The sequence below is a fragment of the Balaenoptera ricei genome, chromosome 6 (assembly GCF_028023285.1).
Source record: "Balaenoptera ricei isolate mBalRic1 chromosome 6, mBalRic1.hap2, whole genome shotgun sequence".
NCBI classification, from domain to species: Eukaryota; Metazoa; Chordata; class Mammalia; order Artiodactyla; family Balaenopteridae; genus Balaenoptera; species Balaenoptera ricei.
This window is the reverse complement of record NC_082644.1, coordinates 122497618-122514218: the sequence shown is the minus strand read 5'-3', so window position 1 is coordinate 122514218 and position 16601 is coordinate 122497618. Positions and strand designations below refer to the sequence as shown.

The window sequence follows — 16601 nt, the reverse complement described above, 5'->3', positions numbered from 1 at the left end:
CGCCTCTCGTTTGCGTCATCGCCGCGCGCCGCGCCAGCGGCTCTAGGAGCTGGTGGGCGCAGATGGCGGCGGCGGAAGCGGCGGCGCACAATGACCCCGGACCTGCCCAAGAGCTGCTGGTGGCCTGGAATACCGTGAGCACCGGACTGGTGCCGCCGGCTGCTCTGGGACTGGTGAGGCCCGAGAAGAGGGCGGCGGGCCCGTGCGGGGTTCCCAGGACCCTGCGCGTCCACTCTCGGGTTCATACGGCTCTCTCCGCCCGCTTCTGTCCAGCTTGTTTCCCCCAGAGTCCTTTCTTGTTCTACAGCCTGTCTCTAAGCGTGGGCCCTGCATCCGTGCGACGAAGGGCAGCGGGGTTTCCGTAGGCTCCCCTGCGCTTTGTCCCTTTCTTGTCTCTCTACGTCTGTCACCGCTCTCTCCACCTTTGCGCTGTGTTCTCTTCTTACAGTTTTCTGTACTCCAGGCATCCTCCCGGACCAGCGGTGCGGTCCCTCCAAAGGAGGAGGAGCTCCGGGCGGCGGTGGAGGTTCTCAGGGGCCACGGTCTGCACTCGGTCCTGGAGGAGTGGTTCGCAGAGGTGCTGCAGAACGACCTGCAGGCTAACATATCCCTCGAGTTCTGGAATGCCGTCTCCCAACGTGAGAACTGTGCAGACGAGCCCCAGTGCCTTCTGCTGCTCCTCGATGCTTTCGGGCTCCTGGAGAGCCGCCTGGATCCCTACCTGCGTAGTCTAGAGCTCCTGGAGAAATGGACTCGCCTGGGCTTGCTTATGGGCACCGGAGCTCAGGGGCTTCGGGAAAAGGTTCATACCACATTGCGGGGCGTCTTGTTCTTTTCCACTCCCAGAACTTTTCAGGAGATGATCCAGCGCCTCTATGGGCGCTTCTTGAGAGTTTACATGCAGAGTAAGAGAAAAGGAGAAGGAGGAACCGACCCCGAACTGGAGGGGGAATTGGACAGCAGATACGCCCGCCGCCGGTACTACCGCCTTCTGCAGAGCCCACTCTGTGCGGGATGTGGCAGTGACAAGCAGCAGTGCTGGTGCCGCCAGGCGCTGGAGCAGTTCCACCAGCTCAGCCAAGTCCTGTGAGTACTCGTGCCTGCGTGGCCGTGCCCCTGTTCCTCCTGGCTCCTGCTTGCCCCTCTGGGTCCAGCTGGCCCCTGCAGAGAGCTGCTGAGCTGGCTGGGGGTCTCTGCCACCTGTCCTGGTAGCCAAAGAGAGGGTCCCCAGGATCCGTGTGTTGTGAGTTTATACCTTTCGCCCTGGACACAGGTGCACCTGTCATTCGCCCTAGCTCAGGATTTCACGCTTTGCTTATGCTAAGATTCCACGTGATTCTGAATTTCCTGGGCTGTGCAGAATTTTGCTGTGCTGTTTGTAGGTTCTCAGGAGAGGAACGATGTTTATCCTATGGTTGCAAAAGGTGCGACTATTTTTTCTTCTCTCTAGAGCAAGTCAGAGGTTAGACCAACGTGCTGGGCAAACTGATTGCCCTTCTGGTCTCTCGAGGAGGGAAGGATCTTGTTGTTAGAGCCAGGCCCTGTTATGTGGTTCCTCCACTCTCTGTGGCTACTTATGATGACTTTGTCACTTTGAGTGAACTGGTAGCAGTGTAGCTGTTAGAGAGTCTCTTAGCTGGACTGAGGGTGTGGCCTGATTCACAGAAGCTTCGTTCTCTCAGGAGTCTTTGTCCTTATAGATCGGCATCTGCACCAAGGAGCACAGACAGCTGTATCTGTGTTTGTGGGACCAGGGTAGTGACGTATGTAGCTGTTGTCTCAGGGCCATTTCTGGGAGATGAGTCTTGGCCCCAGTAGCCAGACACGTTGATCACGTGGGGAAGGCCAGTGTCCCGGCCTGGGCAGAGAGGCCAGCTGGAGAGGGCGGGTGGTCACTGGCCAGTGCTTGTTTTCGCAGCAGCTTTTCCTCGAAGCCTCTGGTGCAGTTGTGCCCCCGACGGGAGAGCTGTGGGAGGCACGTGCTGGGGTGGGGTTGGGCACGCGTGCGTGTGCTCTGCATTCTCCATGGGCAGGGCTCTTCTCCAGACACAGGCTTAGTCTGCTGGAGCGGGTCAGTGCCGAGGCTGTGACCACCACCCTGCACCAAGTGACCCGGGAGAGGATGGAGGACCGCTGCCGGGGCGAGTACGAGCGCTCCTTCCTGCGTGAGTTCCACAAGGTGAGGACCCCCCACGGGTTGTGTCCTTGTGGACTAGAGGTTTCTGGCAAAACTGACACCTCGGCTTTAGAAACAGCCAGAGCGTGGAGAGCCGGGTGCATCAGGACGTTGCTGGTGATTGAAGTCGTCTTGGTGCTGGGTGGAGGCCAGTCGTTCTGGGCCCATCCTGGTGATAGCAAGGAAGAGCCTGTGACAGGCTTAGCGAGGTTTGCGCAGGGTCACGTGGCTGGAGGCCACGCCAAGGTCTGGGGTGTCCCAGTGGGGGGCGTCGGGGGCATCCACACTATTGGGGCATGGTCTGGGATCTGCTCTGGGCTGCACAGAGTTGAGGAAGAGCTGCGCCCAACCACGGGGGGCCTCAGCCTGCTCCCACTTCCCACCTGTTCCCCTCCACTGCCCTGCTATCTATCTCCTGAGGATGCAGGTAAGCTGTGCGGGTGAGGGGTGGTGTTCAAAGCAAGCGTCCCTGCCACGGGGGGCGGGGGGGGGTGGCGTGAAGCTGGAGGTCTGGCGGGTAGCTGTGCCGTCCCTAGGCGGCACATCGTCCAGGTGGTCTTGCCGGTGGCTGGGCGGCGGTGGGAAGACATGTACGCGCTCGGGTCCACGTGGTGGGGTGTCCTGTGGATTTAACGTGCACGGGCTCGGAAGTGTTCCCGCTAGGTGCTGTGGGTTGTGCTTGGGGGGGGTCTCGTTGTGCATGGGACCCCCAGGGTGTGTCCATCCGCTCAGACGTAGCGCCCTGTGTCAGAGCCACTGTTGCTGGGGATGAGCACGGGTGCTGGTGTGCGTGGAAGGGGCCTGGGTGTGTGTTGATGGAGGCCCTGGGAGGCCTCCTTTGGGTCCCTCGTCCTGCTGAATTTAATGTGCTCCTGGTCTCCAGAGTAGGTGGCCTTGGGGGCTCCCAGGGCCCAGCCAGCGGGGCGGGCAGCTGTGTGGCTTCTCCTCGTCTCTGCTCTGGGCGTGGCCCCCAGAGTCCCACACCTGTGTCCTCCCGACAGTGGATTGAGAGGGTGGTCGGCTGGCTGGGCAAGGTGTTCCTGCAGGACGGCCCCAGCAGGCCTGCGTCCCCAGAGGCCGGGAGCAGCCTGCGCCGGTGGCGCTGCCACGTGCAGAGGTTCTTCTATCGCATCTACGCCAGCCTGCGCATCGAGGAGCTCTTCAGCATCATCCGAGGTCGGCCCACCTGCCAGGGAGCCATCTTCCTGTGCCTCTGCCCTTCGGCTCATTGAGGGTGGGGCGGCGGGCACATCTGGGACCGCGGTGTCTCGAGCAGAGCCAGGCCTCTCGCACACAGTGTGTGCTCGCCACGTGTGCACGTGCCAGGACCGGCCTCTCCCTGCAGACTTCCCGGACTCCCGGCCGGCCGTGGAAGACCTCAAGTACTGCCTGGAGAGGACCGACCAGAGGCCGCAGCTTCTTGTGTCCCTCAAGGCTGCCCTGGAGACACGACTCCTCCACCCAGGTGCTGCCGAGGCCCACCCGCCATTCACCCTCGGGGCCCGGATCTGGAAGCCCAGGCCTGGGGCCTGTGGAGGGAGTGGGCTAAGAGGCAGTTTTGTGTGGTTCTTCGGGGGCAGGGGCAGCGCCCGGTCCCTTTAGAACAGACCCCACTTTGCAAGGGGAGAAAGCAAGTGAGCGCAGGGGTAGGGGAGGAAACAGCTCCCTGCAGATCACGCGGGTCTCCTGGGGGTGAGGTGGGACCTGCAGGTCACCTGACTCGGGTGGCTGCCTGCGCGGCCCTGTGTTGCCTGGGCCCTTCTGGGACAGAGCTCTCCCATCCCGGCCGTAGGCGTGAATACGTGCGACATCATCACCCTGTACATCTCCGCCATCAAGGCGCTGCGTGTGCTGGATCCCTCCATGGTTGTCCTGGAGGTGGCCTGTGAGCCCATTCGCCGCTACCTGAGGTGAGCACCAGGGGCCGACTCCAGGAAGCTGCTCAGAGCTCCTGGCCCAACTCGTGCAGCTGCACTCCCCGTGGGTCTTGCTGGAGCCGGAGGGGTGTGGTCCTTGGGGAGCCGGGGATGCTCTATCTCCCCTCCCGGGCTGGGCTCCTTCCTTCTGACAGTGCTGCTTCCCACGCCTGTAGCCCAGGGTCACCAGGCCCGTGTGCAGGCCGGGGGCCCACACCAGCACGGACAGGCGCCCCTGCTCAGCTTTGCCTCGTGCCAGCCTGGCCCCAGGGCTGGCGGGAAGGGTCGGGCCTTGTGTCGCTGGCCTTCTACCACGAGGAGCAGAGCCTCTCGGGCTGTCTGCCGGGGAATGTGTTTGAGCAGGCGCCATGCACAGCCACCCAGAAACGCCGAAGGGCACGGTGGAGGCTCGGGCATGGGGCCGGGCAGCGTCTGGAGCTGCCCTAACTCAGGCCTGCTGCCTCCTGGCCATGCGTGGCCTGGCCTTGGGTCTGTCTCGTCATCTCAGCTCTACTCCTAGAAAATGATAGCTTTTTAGTGTTAGGGGTGGCGGGGCGGGGGAGGGAGTCTCATGGGCTTGTCTTTAGCACGTGACTGACGGCCCTGGCTGCACGGGTCAGGTGGGGTCCCGTGTTCAGGTGGGACAGGCGGTGAGGGGCTCTTGCCTGGCAGGACGCGGGAGGACACGGTGCGGCAGATCGTGGCAGGGCTGACCGGGGACTCGGATGGGACGGGGGACTTGGCTGTTGAGCTGTCCAAGACGGACCCGGCAAGCCTGGAGACCGGCCAGGACAGCGAGGATGACTCGGGCGAGCCAGAGGACTGGGTCCCCGACCCTGTGGACGCGGATCCAGGTCAGCGCCTGCCGGCCCTGCTGCCAGGCTCTGGATTTCGGGGGGTGGTCCAGTCGGGCAGGCGCTCTGGTCTCCAGTTTGTTGCCATGTGGGCTCTGGAGCTCGAGGGGATCCATGGTCAGAGTGTAACCCCGCCTGGTTCCCCAGGGTTCTTCACCTGGCTTGGGTGGCGTCCCCGTCCAGACCCGTGGGGGGGTGGTGCCCTGCCTGCCCCACCTGCTTCTGCTGCTTCAGCTGGAGAAGGAGTGGGTTTTCGGCATCCCCACCTCATGGGCTTGGCCGGGCAGGAGCCGCCTGGCACCGTCTGTGCCGCCTCCGTCTCTGAGAGGCGCCGGTGGTGCCCGTGCCGTGCAGGGAAGTCCAGCTCTAAGCGGCGCTCCTCGGACATCATCAGCCTGCTGGTCAGCATCTACGGCAGCAAGGACCTCTTCATCAACGAGTACCGCTCGCTGCTGGCCGACCGCCTGCTGCACCAGTTCAGCTTCAGCCCCGAGCGGTGAGGCGTGTGAGGTGCCACTCCGGGTCCCCAGGGAGGCGTGGCCTTCACTCACAGTGGCTGCTCTCCATTAGCCCTGGTGCGCGTCGGGGATGCGCTGGGTCCCTGAGGCTGGGTGGGGACTGACCTGTGCTTGGCCTCTGCCCCCCGGGGGAGAGGGCGCCTGGGGGCAGCCAAGGAGCCTGGGGCGGTAGGTCCCAGGGCTTCCGGGCCTCCTGGGGTGGAGTGGGCACAGGGCTCCCACCTCTCCTCCTGGGCTGGGGGCGTCCCTGCTCCGGGGAGGGGGTTGGGGGGGCAGTGTCGCTCTGCAGGTGCCAGTTGGGGCGGGGGCACACCACAGCCCTCAGAGATGCGTCCTTCCAGGGAGATCCGCAACGTGGAGCTGCTGAAGCTGCGCTTTGGCGAGGCCCCGATGCACTTCTGCGAGGTCATGCTCAAGGTAGGTGCCTGGGGCTCCCCGCCACCGCCTGGCCCCTACCCCTGCCAGTCCGGACCTTCAGGAGGCCCCGTCTCCCCCGCAGGACATGGCAGACTCGCGCCGCATCAATGCCAACATCCGCGAGGAGGACGAGAAGCGGCCCGCAGAGGAGCAGCCGCCGTTTGGGGTCTACGCCGTCATCCTCTCCAGCGAGTTCTGGCCGCCCTTCAAGGATGAGAAGCTGGAGGTTCCCGAGGACGTCAGGGAGGCCCTGGAGGTCTACTGCAGGAAGTACGAGAAGCTGAAGGTATGGCCGCGCCGCCGGGGCACCTCGGACGAGTCCCTCCGCGTCTGTGCCCTGCGCTCAGCGCCCTCCCCTCCCCTCCTGGCAGCCTGGCTGTGCAGGTGTGCACACTCTCTGCACGCCCTCCTGTGCCCCCAAGGCGCTGGGAGTGGGCGTGCCCCTGGGCTGCCTCTTCCACCGTCCACCCTCTTGGCCTCAGAACCAGGGGCTGGGCTGCAGTGATCGCCCCAGGGGGAGTCGGGGGCTGTGTCTCCTCCATGCGCGTCTCTAGGGAGTCTCCAGGTTGCTTTTGAGGTGTTTGACCTCTATGATCTTCCGCCATCCTGCCCCTCCCTGGCTTGTTTCCCTGGAAGCTGCTGTCTGGAGGACCCAGACCATGCTGTCTGCTGTCAGGTCCCTGGGGCCACAGGGCTCGGCAAGGAGAAGCGGGTGTGTGGGCTGGTCAGGAGGCCGGGGGCCAGGAGTGGCCGATTGGCAGAGTTTATCGCTCGTCCCCTCCAGTCCTGGCGTTGGGAGTCCAGGTGAGAGGTGTGGGCAGGTGGAGCCTGGCGTGGGCAAGGGTCCGTGGCACGGAGGACCCTTCTTCCAGGTGCTGGTTCAGAGGAGCCGTGTTGGGAGAGAGGAGGGAGTTGGGACACCTGTCCCAGGTTTCAGGGGACAGGTGGAGAAGTGGGTTCTGGGGCGTTCAGTCTGATGAGTGGGGTGTGGGGCCTGAGAGGCCACCGGCTGGAGGAGACGCCAGGCACCCAAGCAGAGGACAGGGCCGCAGGTGTCCAGGGTGCAGACCCTGAGCCCTGGAGGGACCTGGGACACCCCTGGAGGTGGGAGCCCTCAGGACAGAGCCCCAGGAGGGCGGCAGGTGGGGCCCAGCCGGGACCTTTCCTGCCCCTGCGTGGGGGGTGGCGCTTGCTCTGTGGGGCCCTCCCCGGTGGAGGACGTCCACGTGGACCGCCCGTGTGCTCGGCGCCCTCCCCTGCCGCTCTGGCTGCCCTGCTGGCCTCTGCGCCGCAGCTCGCCTGCCTGGAGAGGCCCCGCCGGCTTCCTCCGGAGTCCCCCCCGGGGCCTGGGGGTGGCTCAGGCATGTCCTCCTTCTCAGGCCCGTGTACCCGGCGTGACAGCGCTGGAGCGGCCGGGCAGGCCCCCGGTCTGTGCCAAGAGGTCAGGCCCGTGGCCACGGTGCCTCTGCCTCCCGCCAGCCGGGCTCCTGGCCCGAGGACTGCGCTGGACACGTGGGGGTGGCCGTGCCTGTGCCATCTGCTGCTGGGCCTCGCGTGTGCCCGCTGCAGGCTGGAGTGGTGGTAAAGGTCACGGCCTTGGAGCCAGAGTGCGTGGTTATGAGCTTGGCCAGCTGCCCGCTGTAGAGAGGTTAGCTGTCGCCCCCCTTCAGAGCTGGGGGCGTGAAGAAGGACTTAGAGCAGCGCTTAGCTCAGAGTGACCAGTGTCCCCCGGGGCGGCCCTAACAAAGTACTCCAGACAGGGACCATCGATGCACCAGAAACTTATTGTCTCAGTTCTGGCAGCCAGAAGTTCAAAGCCAAGGTATGGGCAGGGCCGCGCTCCCTCCAAAGGCTCCAGGGGAGGATCCTCTTGCCTCTTCCAGCTGCTGGGGCTCCAGATGTTGCTTGGCTTGTAGAGGCGTCACTCTGACCCGTGCACCGTGCCCCACAGCCTCTCCCGGTGTCTCTGTGTCCAAATTCTCCTCTTATGGGGATACCAGTCATACTGGATTTAGGGCCCCCCACGCCAGTGTGACCTCATCTTAACTAGCTGCATCTGTAGTGACCCGACTGGCAAATAGGGTTACATTCTGAGGCACTGGGGGTGAGGACTTTAACATCATTTGTGGAGGTCACAGTTCAACCTGTGAGAGTCTACTCTCTGGCCCCCCAAATTCACGTTCTTCTCACGTGCAAGATACATTTAGCCACGTCTGCCGTCCCCAAAGTCTTAACCATTCTGGCACCAACTCAAAGTCCCAGATCTCTAAGTCAGGTCAGGGTGAGAGCTGGGGCACGATCCTCCTTCAGCTGTAAACCTGTGAATAAATATCTCTCTGCTTCCAAAGTCCAGTGGTGGGACAGGCGTTGGGCAGACACCTGCCCTCCAAAAGGGAGATACTGGAAGGAAGGGAGGGTTCCCAGACCCTAAGCAAGTCTGAAATCCACTGGAGGAAGTTCTCCTCCATTTGGCTGGATGCCAGTCTTCTCTGCCCTGGGGGGCAGCCCCACCCTGCCAGGCCAGGCCTCTGCATCACGGCCCTGCCCTCAAGAGTCATGCTCTCCTTTGGCCGTCCCTCCCTTTCCACCCAGGCTGGCCTTGGTTCCACTGCTATTAAATTCTCAGGAACCTTGATGGCCTGCATGCAGTTCTCGGCGTCCAGTCCGTGGGCCTGGGGGCTCTCACACCTCTCCTGGACCCTCTCTGTCCTGGCTCCTGGGCACTGCTGGTTGGTGCCATCTTGACACAGGTCACCTCTAGGGCCATACGGGCTCTGTCTGCAGAGCCCACGGCCAGGTGTGCAAACCCCCGAGTGCTGCTGGCTCCTTTCTGCTCACCAGGTCCTTCCTCGGTTTTCCCTCTCAAGTCACTACAAGCGGTGAGGAGAAAGCAGGCTGCACCTTCCATACTTTGCTTGGAAATCTCAACCTAACGTCTAGGTTCCTCTCTCGCGAGTTCTGCTTTCCACCCAGCAGAGCACGTCTCTGCCGCCGTGTGACGGGTCGCCTTTCCTCCCATCTCCGGTGATGTGTTCCTTGCTTCAGCAGGCCTCACTGGAATGGCCTTTCCTGTCTGTGTTTCTGCCAATAGTCTCTCCAGGGCAACCCAGGATTTTATGAGCATGCAGCTCAAAACTTTCCCAGCCCCCCCCCCCCATCCCCCAACACCACAGCCACATCCACGTGTTCTAAAAAGGTATTTGCTACGGCAGCACCTTCCCCTCTGGCTGAAGTCTGTATCGCTGTCCCACGGTGGCTGTAGCAAAGTACCGCACGCCAGGTGCTGAAACAGGAACTTCTCTTGGCTCTGGAGGCCGGGGTGTGAGATGGAGGTGTGGGCCTTCTGGAGGCTGCGGGCGAGTCCTTCCTGCCTCTTCCAGCCTCCAGGGGGGCCTGTGTCGCTGAAGCCTCGAACACCGTCTGCCCTCCCGTGAGGACCCTGATTGAGTTAGATTAGGGTTCACGGGGCTCCAGCACGACCTCTTCTTCCCTAACGACATCTGCAAAGGCCTGGTTTCCAAGTCAGGTCACTTTCTGAGGTCCTGAGGCCAGGACGTGGACGTTTCTCTCAGAGGCACAGGGGCCCTCGCTGTTAGGGGGTGCCGGTTGAGGGGGAGGGGACTGGAGTCCCGCCGTGTGCTGGTCCCGTCGCTGCCCGCCAGGGTGGGGGCAGGTCAGGGAGCCCTTCCTCACCCGGTCCCAGGTAGCAAAGCCTTGTCCAGCCGGACCCGCCGGGCGGCCTGTGCTGACCCCAGCCCTCCCCAGGCCATGCGGACGCTCAGCTGGAAGCACACCTTGGGCCTGGTGACCATGGATGTGGAGCTGGCCGACCGTACCCTGTCTGTGGCGGTGACCCCTGTGCAGGCGGTGGTCCTGCTGTACTTCCAGGACCAAGGTGAGCCCCCAGCTGCCCTGCTCTGGCCACGCCTCCCGGGAGGGCACCATTCTGTCCCCGGTGGAGGGTGGGTGGAGGGTGGGCAGGACCCCGGCGGCCCAGAGCCATGCGGGCAGTAGGCCCTTCCCACCTGCCCGCCCCAGCCCCGTCCCCCCGCTGGGGCCTGGCTGTGCCGTGAGGGTCCTGCCGGTCCTGCTGAGCTGGGCCGACGAGCTGCGGGGGCACGGCCCCGCCCAGCATGCCGTGTGCTCGGCCGCCCTGCCCGCAGCCAGCTGGACCCTGGAGGAGCTGAGCAAGGTGGTGAAGATGCCCGTGGCGCTGCTGCGGCGGCGCGTGTCCGTGTGGCTGCAGCAGGGCGTGCTGCGAGAGGAGCCGGCCGGCACCTTCTCGGTGGTGGAGGAGGAGCGGCCCCAGGACCGGGACAGCATGGTGCTCGTCGACAGCGACGACGAGAGCGACTCGGGCATGGCCTCGCAGGCCGACCAGAAGGAGGAGGAGCTGCTGGTGCGCCCGGGGCCTGGCAGGTGGGGCGGGGGGGGCCGCCCAGAGCGGGGCCTGACCGCCGGCCCCCGGCCGCTGTGCCCCCAGCTCTTCTGGACGTACATCCAGGCCATGCTGACCAACCTGGAGAGCCTGTCGCTGGAGCGCATCTACAGCATGCTGCGCATGTTCGTGGTCACCGGCCCCGCGCTGGCCGAGATCGACCTGCAGGAGCTCCAGGGCTTCCTGCAGAGGAAGGTGCGCGACCAGCAGCTCGTCTACTCCGCTGGCGTCTACCGCCTGCCCAAGAGCTGCGGCTGAGCCGCTGCCAGGCCCCGCCCCCGCCCCGCCCCCGCCCAATGAGAGTAAAGCAGACGGTTCTCCCTCCCTCCCTGTCCTGCTGGCTCTGTGGGCTTCGTGGACACGCGGTCAGGCTCTCCCTCCAGACCGGCCTCCAACAGAGCCTGGCAGAGCCCGGCTCCCGGGAGTCGGCGGGGAGCTGCACACCTGGGTTCGGGCTCCAGGCCGGGAGTCCTGGCACGTGGTGTCTCTGGGCCACCGTGGCTGACAGAGGCCCCCGTCACTCGTGGCTTGGGCAGGAGCTCACTGGGGGTGGGCTGTCTGGGAGATGGGCCCTCCTGGGCCGCCCTCCTGAGGGACCTCCAGCTCCAGCCTCACCCCTCTGGCCTTTGAAAGAAGCCCTCGGGTCCCCCTCTCTCTGCTGGCGTGAGGGTCTGGCGCCCAAATGCTGGGCTGAGAGCCCCAGGGCTGCTGCTGGGGCCCGGGGGGCTCCATCAGAATGCGTGAGGTGGGCGGGTGGCCAGGCAGCCCCTGTGAAGCCAAGAACTTCTTGCGTCTCCAGCGTGACGTGCTGCCTGGGACACGCCTAGGCTCGGGCAGCTGCTGTGCTGGGGGCTTCCAAGGAAGAGTGCTTTCAGAAAGGCCAGTTCTTTCCGTGCCCCGAGGCGTGTGGTCAGGAGCGCCTGGGGGTCTCGATGTTCCTAGCACAAGATGCCGGGCCCAGTGAGTCCAGCCATCCCCAGAGCTGCGGCACAGGGCTGTTGTGTCCGGAGCACAGGGTCCTGTCCGAGGCCAGCTCTGGGGGCCCCGCACTGCCCTTGCTCCCAGGTCCCAGGAGGCGGGGAGGCTGTTAGCTCTGCCAGGCCCGAGGCCTTCAAAGCTGCACTCGGTGCCGCAGCCTCCGTGGCCCAGACCTTCACTTGTCCAGCGGGAACTGATCGAGCCCGGTGGCGCCGTCCCCACGGCAACAAAGGCCCTTTGGAACGAACGTCTCCACTGCCCTGCCCCTCCCTGCGGTGCATTCCCAGGCCTGGAGCCGTGCCCGCTGCCCCCACACACGCTGCGGCTCCTCACCAGTCTGCACCCAGTGCCCCCGCTCCTCTCTTTGGCCTGTTCTGCTCGAGGGCCCTAGTGTCCGTCCTGCTCTGGGGCTTTGCTTTTTTTTGTTTCTTGGCTGTGCCGTGCAGTTTCTGGGGTCTCAGTTCCCCACCCAGGGACTGAACCCAGGCCACAGTAGTGAAAGCCCGCAATCCTAACCCCTAGACTGCCCGGGAACTCCCTCTAGGGCTTTTCCTTCTTGCTCCACGGAGTGGTGTTTGCTGTGGGGTTTGGAGAGATGAGCTGCATAGCCTTAGCAGTTTGAGGAGTGACAGGCCAGTGGGTCCCCGCCTTGGGCTCCACCTGCTTGGCCCCTCCAAGGCGGGCTGCACTGTGGTCACAAGAGGGGCTTGGGACTTCCCTGGTGGCGCAGTGGTTAAGAATCCGCCTGCCAATGCGGGGGACACGGGTTCAAGCCCTGGTCTGGGAAGATCCTACATGCCACGCAGCAACTAAGCCCGTGCGCCACAACTACTGAGCCTGTGCTCTAGGGCCCACAAGCCACAACTACTGAAGCCCGCGCGCCTAGAGCCTGTGCGCCACAACAAGAGAAGCCGCCGAAATGAGAAGGCCCCGCACTGTGACGAAGAGTGGCCCCGGCTCACTGGAACTAGGGAAAGCCTGCGCACGGCGGCAAAGACCCAACGCAGCCAGAAATAAATAAAATAAATAAGTAATAAAGACACTTAAAGAAAAAAAGAAGAGGGACTTCCTGCCTGGCACTGGGCTGGGCATGCCTTCGTCATCCTAACCAGGATGCAGACCTGCTGGACTGGCCTGGCAGGGTGGCAGTGCCAGCCGCTGGGCCTGGACACACCTGCTCTGAGTCCCTTTGGACTCAGTTTGTGGATGAGTGTGGTAAAACCCAGCGTCTCAGGTCATAGGATCACTCAACAGGTGTAGGTGTGTGCCAGGAGCTGCCACCAGGAGGGGGCACCTGTGTGAGGGTCAGGGAGGTCCCCAGTGACCAGGGGTTAACTGCGGCCCAGCGGGGCGCTCCCCACCCCCAGTGCCCTGTGGGGTTAGCTGTGGCTGGGGGCAGGTATTTGCTCCTGCTGCCTGGGTTTGCTCGGCAGGTCCTTAGGGGAGGAGGCTGAGGTTAACCCCAGCCGCGCCAGCCTCCTGTGGACAGCGCTCGCCTGGTCTGCGAGAGGCTGCACAGGGGACAGGCTGCGGCGGTGGCCGTGCGCCAACTGTGATGACACACTTACGCCAGAGCCCCGGGCGCCGCCTGCAGCCTCTTCACAGCCACCTGGGCCTCGAGGGTGTCCTGCGAGACACTGCCGGGGCCCGTGTGCGGCGGGTGCGTGTGCACCCCCGGGCCTCCCTTGGTCCCTGCTTGTTCCAGTCCTGGGGGGAGGGTGGTGACATGAGTCAGCTGGAGCCCAGGCCCCACCTAAGCTGCAGCAGCCCTTATCCTAACAGAGAAACTGAGGCCCGGGCTTGCCCACTGTGGACCTCTCTGGGTTTCCAGGCCGCTGCCTCTGCGACCCCAGGGGCCCAAGTGCAGCCGCTGCCCCTTTGCCGTGAAGCGCTCTCCTTCCAAGACCGCGGCAGCCCCACCGCTGCCCCTGCCTCAGATCTGGCCAGGGCACTCTGGAGTGACTCCCAGGCCCCGGCCACCCTACCTGCCCTACCCTGGGGCTGCCTGCCCAGGGCTCCTCAAAGCCCAGCGCCCGAGGGTGGTGAAGCCCAAGGTGAGGCCCTGCCCCCACCCGCCCTGCCTCACAGCTCCATTGTGATGTCAGCACCTTCCGATGGGTTCTGTCCAGAGGCGTGGACATGGCCCCCTGTCCCCAGCCTGACTCCTGCCTGGTTGGCAGCCCCCTCGGCCTGATCTGTTTGTCCCTTTTGCTCATCCCTGCTGCAGGTGCCGCCTCCTGTTCCCCAACCCTGTCCCCAGCCAGGGCCCCTCCCTGGTCCAGGCAGGCCAGGCACACTCGTGTCCTTCTGGTGGCTGCTGGGGGTGAGAGGGTGGGCTTGGGGGTCACCCACGGGGAGGTGACGACAGCCCCTTGGCCCTGTGTCTGCAGCTGGAACCTACTGCGAGTGTAGCCTTGGCCTCAGCCGCGAGGCCCTCATTGCCCTGCTGGTGGTGCTGGCGGGCATTGGCGCCAGCTGCTTCTGCGCTCTCATCATCGTGGCAGTTGGCATCATTCGAGCCAAGGGGTGCGTGAGCCCCAGGGCCAGGGCGGGCGGGTGAGGGCTGCGGGGCCAGGCCGTCCCCCTGGGCCCTTGGCCTCGATGGGCGAGGTCACTAGGGACTTGGGAATGGAGTCTCCCAGGATGGGATGGAGAGAGGTGTGGGGAGCACCGCTGGGCTCCTGGAGGCCAGACTCACGCCTTACCTTTGTTCCCCCCCGCCCCTCAGTGAAACATGCCCTGGACACATGGACAACAGGTGAGTGACCCCAGGGGAGGACCCCAGGGCGAGCTGTGCCCCTGCTCCCCGAGCCCCCCGGGAGGTGTGGTTCACAGACACGGCAGGAGCCCTGACTGGTTGAGGCCTCATGAGCCCGTGCTGATGGCCGCCTGCAGCTGGCCTGACCTGGACCACGCTGTGCAGGTTGGTGGGGCACTTCGGAGCTCAGGAAGATCACATGGACCTGCACGCGGTGCACGTGGAGTCCCACCTCATGGCCCCTGAAATGGAGATCTCCATGACGCCGCCCCTGGAAGATCATGGCCTCACGACCATCACTGTGGACTCGACCCTAGCGGAGCTGCCCCCCCAACCCCCGCCGCCTGAGTAGGGCTTCGGGCAGCTGGGGGAAGGAGAATTAAACAGTAGTTAGCGGGTCTGCGTTGTCCTCCCTGCTGGCCCCCCTCGAGCCCTTCTGCAGATGCATCTTGGGGTGGGGGAGGGGTCTGTACCTACCTGCGTCGCCTCCTGTCTCTTCAGTGGGGTGCCCAGTGCCCATGCTGGGCTCCCGCTGTCCACCCTGCAGGGCAGGGGGCACACCCCTGGGGTTTCCACTTCCTGCCATCGTGGCCCCAGCCCAGCTCCTCCCTGCATCTTCCTGCCGCTCTGTCCCATGAAGCAGGCAGCCACCCCCCGCCCCCCGTGAGCCCCTGCCCATCCCACCCCCACCCCCACCCCCGGAAAATGCCGGGACAGGACCTGCAACTCTGGTGAGTCCAGAGGGAGCAGCACGTGACAGGAGGACTTGGGCTGGTGCCCCTGCTCCACCCACACTGTGTCCTTGAAGTTCCGGCAGAGTCCTTGGTGGGCAGGGTGGGGCAGATGTGGTGGCCTCCCCTTCCTCAGGTGTGCAGCCCTCCCTCTACCTCACTGCCTGTCCCCTGGGTTCAGGCCCCCATCATGTGCGTGTGCCCCATGGGGATGGGACCATCCCTAGGTGGGGGCTCCTGTATATGTGCACTAGGGTCACTCTGCTGAGAGGAGGCGGGTGGAGACTCGGGGGAGGAGCAGGGCTCACTGGGTCCTGTTCCGTGTGTCGCAGCCATGAGTTCAGTGGGGGTGAGGCTGCGGGGGCGACGGTGTGGTCCAGTTGCCCAGGCCGCACCCGGGTGCGGGGCGGTGGACCACGCAGGTGAGGAGGGGGTAGCGTCTTGTCAGTGCTGCTGCTGGCGCGGAGCCAAGAGGAGCTCAGGGCTTCAGGACAGGTGGCTGGCAGTGGCGGGCGCTGGCTATGTGCCCAGCCTCCGCCCTAGGCGCGGGACCAGCCGTGGGACGGACGGGCTCCCGGGACGCCTGGGCAGCTGGCCTCCTACCGTTGCCCCCATGCGGAGCCCCTCCTTTCTCTCGCGGCGGCTGCCGCCGCTGTTCCTACTGCTGCTGTCGCCGTGGCCAGTCTGGATCCAGGCGCCCCCCGCAGCCGCCCCCTCGGCAACCCCCGCCTCAGCAACCGCGGGCGCCCCGGACTGCCCCGAGGCGTGCGCGTGCGCGCCAGAGGGCCAGGCCAACTGCTCCGGGCGCGCGCTGCCCGCCGTGCCAGGGGGCCTGAGCCAGCGCGTGCGCGCGCTGCTGCTGGACCACAACCGCGTGCGTGCGCTGCCGCCCGGCGCCTTCGTGGGCGCTGGGGCGCTGCTACGCCTGGACCTGCGCGAGAACGGACTGCGCTGGGTGCACGCGCGGGCCTTCTGGGGCCTGGACGCGCTGAAGCTGCTCGACCTCAGCGCCAACCAGCTGGAGGCGCTGGTGCCCGGCACCTTCGCTCCACTGCGCGCGCTTTGCGTCCTCTCGCTGGCCGGCAACCGGCTGGCGCGTCTAGAGCCCGCGGTGCTGGGCCCGCTCCCGCTGCTGCGCACGCTCAGCCTGCAGGACAACGAGCTGCCCGCCCTCGCGCCCGCGCTCCTGGCGGGCCTGCCCGCTCTCAACACGCTGCGGCTGCGCGGCAACCCCTGGGCCTGCGGCTGCGCGCTGCGCCCACTCTGCACCTGGCTGCGCAGGCACCCGCTGCCCGCGCCAGGTGAGCCCTCGGGGGCGCGGGCGGGGCGGACCACTGCCGCCGCCGTCGCCTGACGCCGCTCCCGTGTCCCGCAGAGGCCGAGACGCTGATCTGCGTGTCGCCGGGGCGCCTGACGCTCAGCCCCTTGACCGCCTTCCCCGACGCCGCCTTCAGCCACTGCGCGCGGCCCCTTGCCGCGCGGGAACTGTTCGTGGTCTACGCGCTCGGGCCCGTCTCCTTCCTCGCTAGCCTGGCCGCCTGCCTGGCGCTGGGCTCCGTGCTCACCGCCTGCCGCACGCGCCGCCGCCGCGCCGCCGCCCGCCGCCCGCCGAGGAGTCTGCCGGATCCCGGTGCCGGCATGGCCTCGCCTGCGGCAGTCGCCGCCGCCCAAGCCTGAGCGGGCCGCGGCCGCCCTCGAACCTTCCCCCTATCCCCTGCCCTCCTTCACACTCCCTGCAGGCGTCAACAAGCGACACAGATCGAAGTTTTCTTGACATTCCTTTCGGCATCACCACTGCACATACCGGGTGGGTGG

The 16601-nt window shown here is 65.4% G+C and overlaps 3 protein-coding genes across 3 annotated transcripts; all 3 read left to right on the top strand.

Moving 5' to 3' along the window:
* Positions 1-9: 9 nt before the first annotated feature.
* Positions 10-10643, top strand: ANAPC2 (anaphase promoting complex subunit 2). The gene is made up of 13 exons (XM_059926109.1): positions 10-173; positions 464-1086; positions 2047-2179; positions 3178-3352; positions 3522-3641; positions 3969-4086; positions 4765-4946; positions 5301-5442; positions 5806-5881; positions 5964-6167; positions 9647-9776; positions 10045-10280; positions 10365-10643. The coding sequence occupies exons 1-13, from the start codon at positions 63-65 to the stop codon at positions 10575-10577; spliced, it is 2463 nt and encodes an 820-aa protein (XP_059782092.1). The 5' UTR covers positions 10-62; the 3' UTR covers positions 10578-10643.
* Positions 10644-13436: 2793 nt separating this feature from the next.
* Positions 13437-14446, top strand: TMEM210 (transmembrane protein 210). Its single transcript, XM_059926111.1, has 4 exons — positions 13437-13524; positions 13688-13823; positions 14026-14055; positions 14221-14446. Exons 1-4 carry the CDS (start codon positions 13437-13439, stop codon positions 14405-14407), a joined length of 441 nt encoding a protein of 146 aa, XP_059782094.1. The 3' UTR covers positions 14408-14446.
* A 314-nt stretch (positions 14447-14760) lies between these two features.
* Positions 14761-16550, top strand: LRRC26 (leucine rich repeat containing 26). Its single transcript, XM_059926707.1, has 4 exons — positions 14761-14786; positions 14864-14922; positions 15056-16087; positions 16162-16550. Exons 1-4 carry the CDS (start codon positions 14761-14763, stop codon positions 16461-16463), a joined length of 1419 nt encoding a protein of 472 aa, XP_059782690.1. The 3' UTR covers positions 16464-16550.
* Positions 16551-16601: the final 51 nt, after the last annotated feature.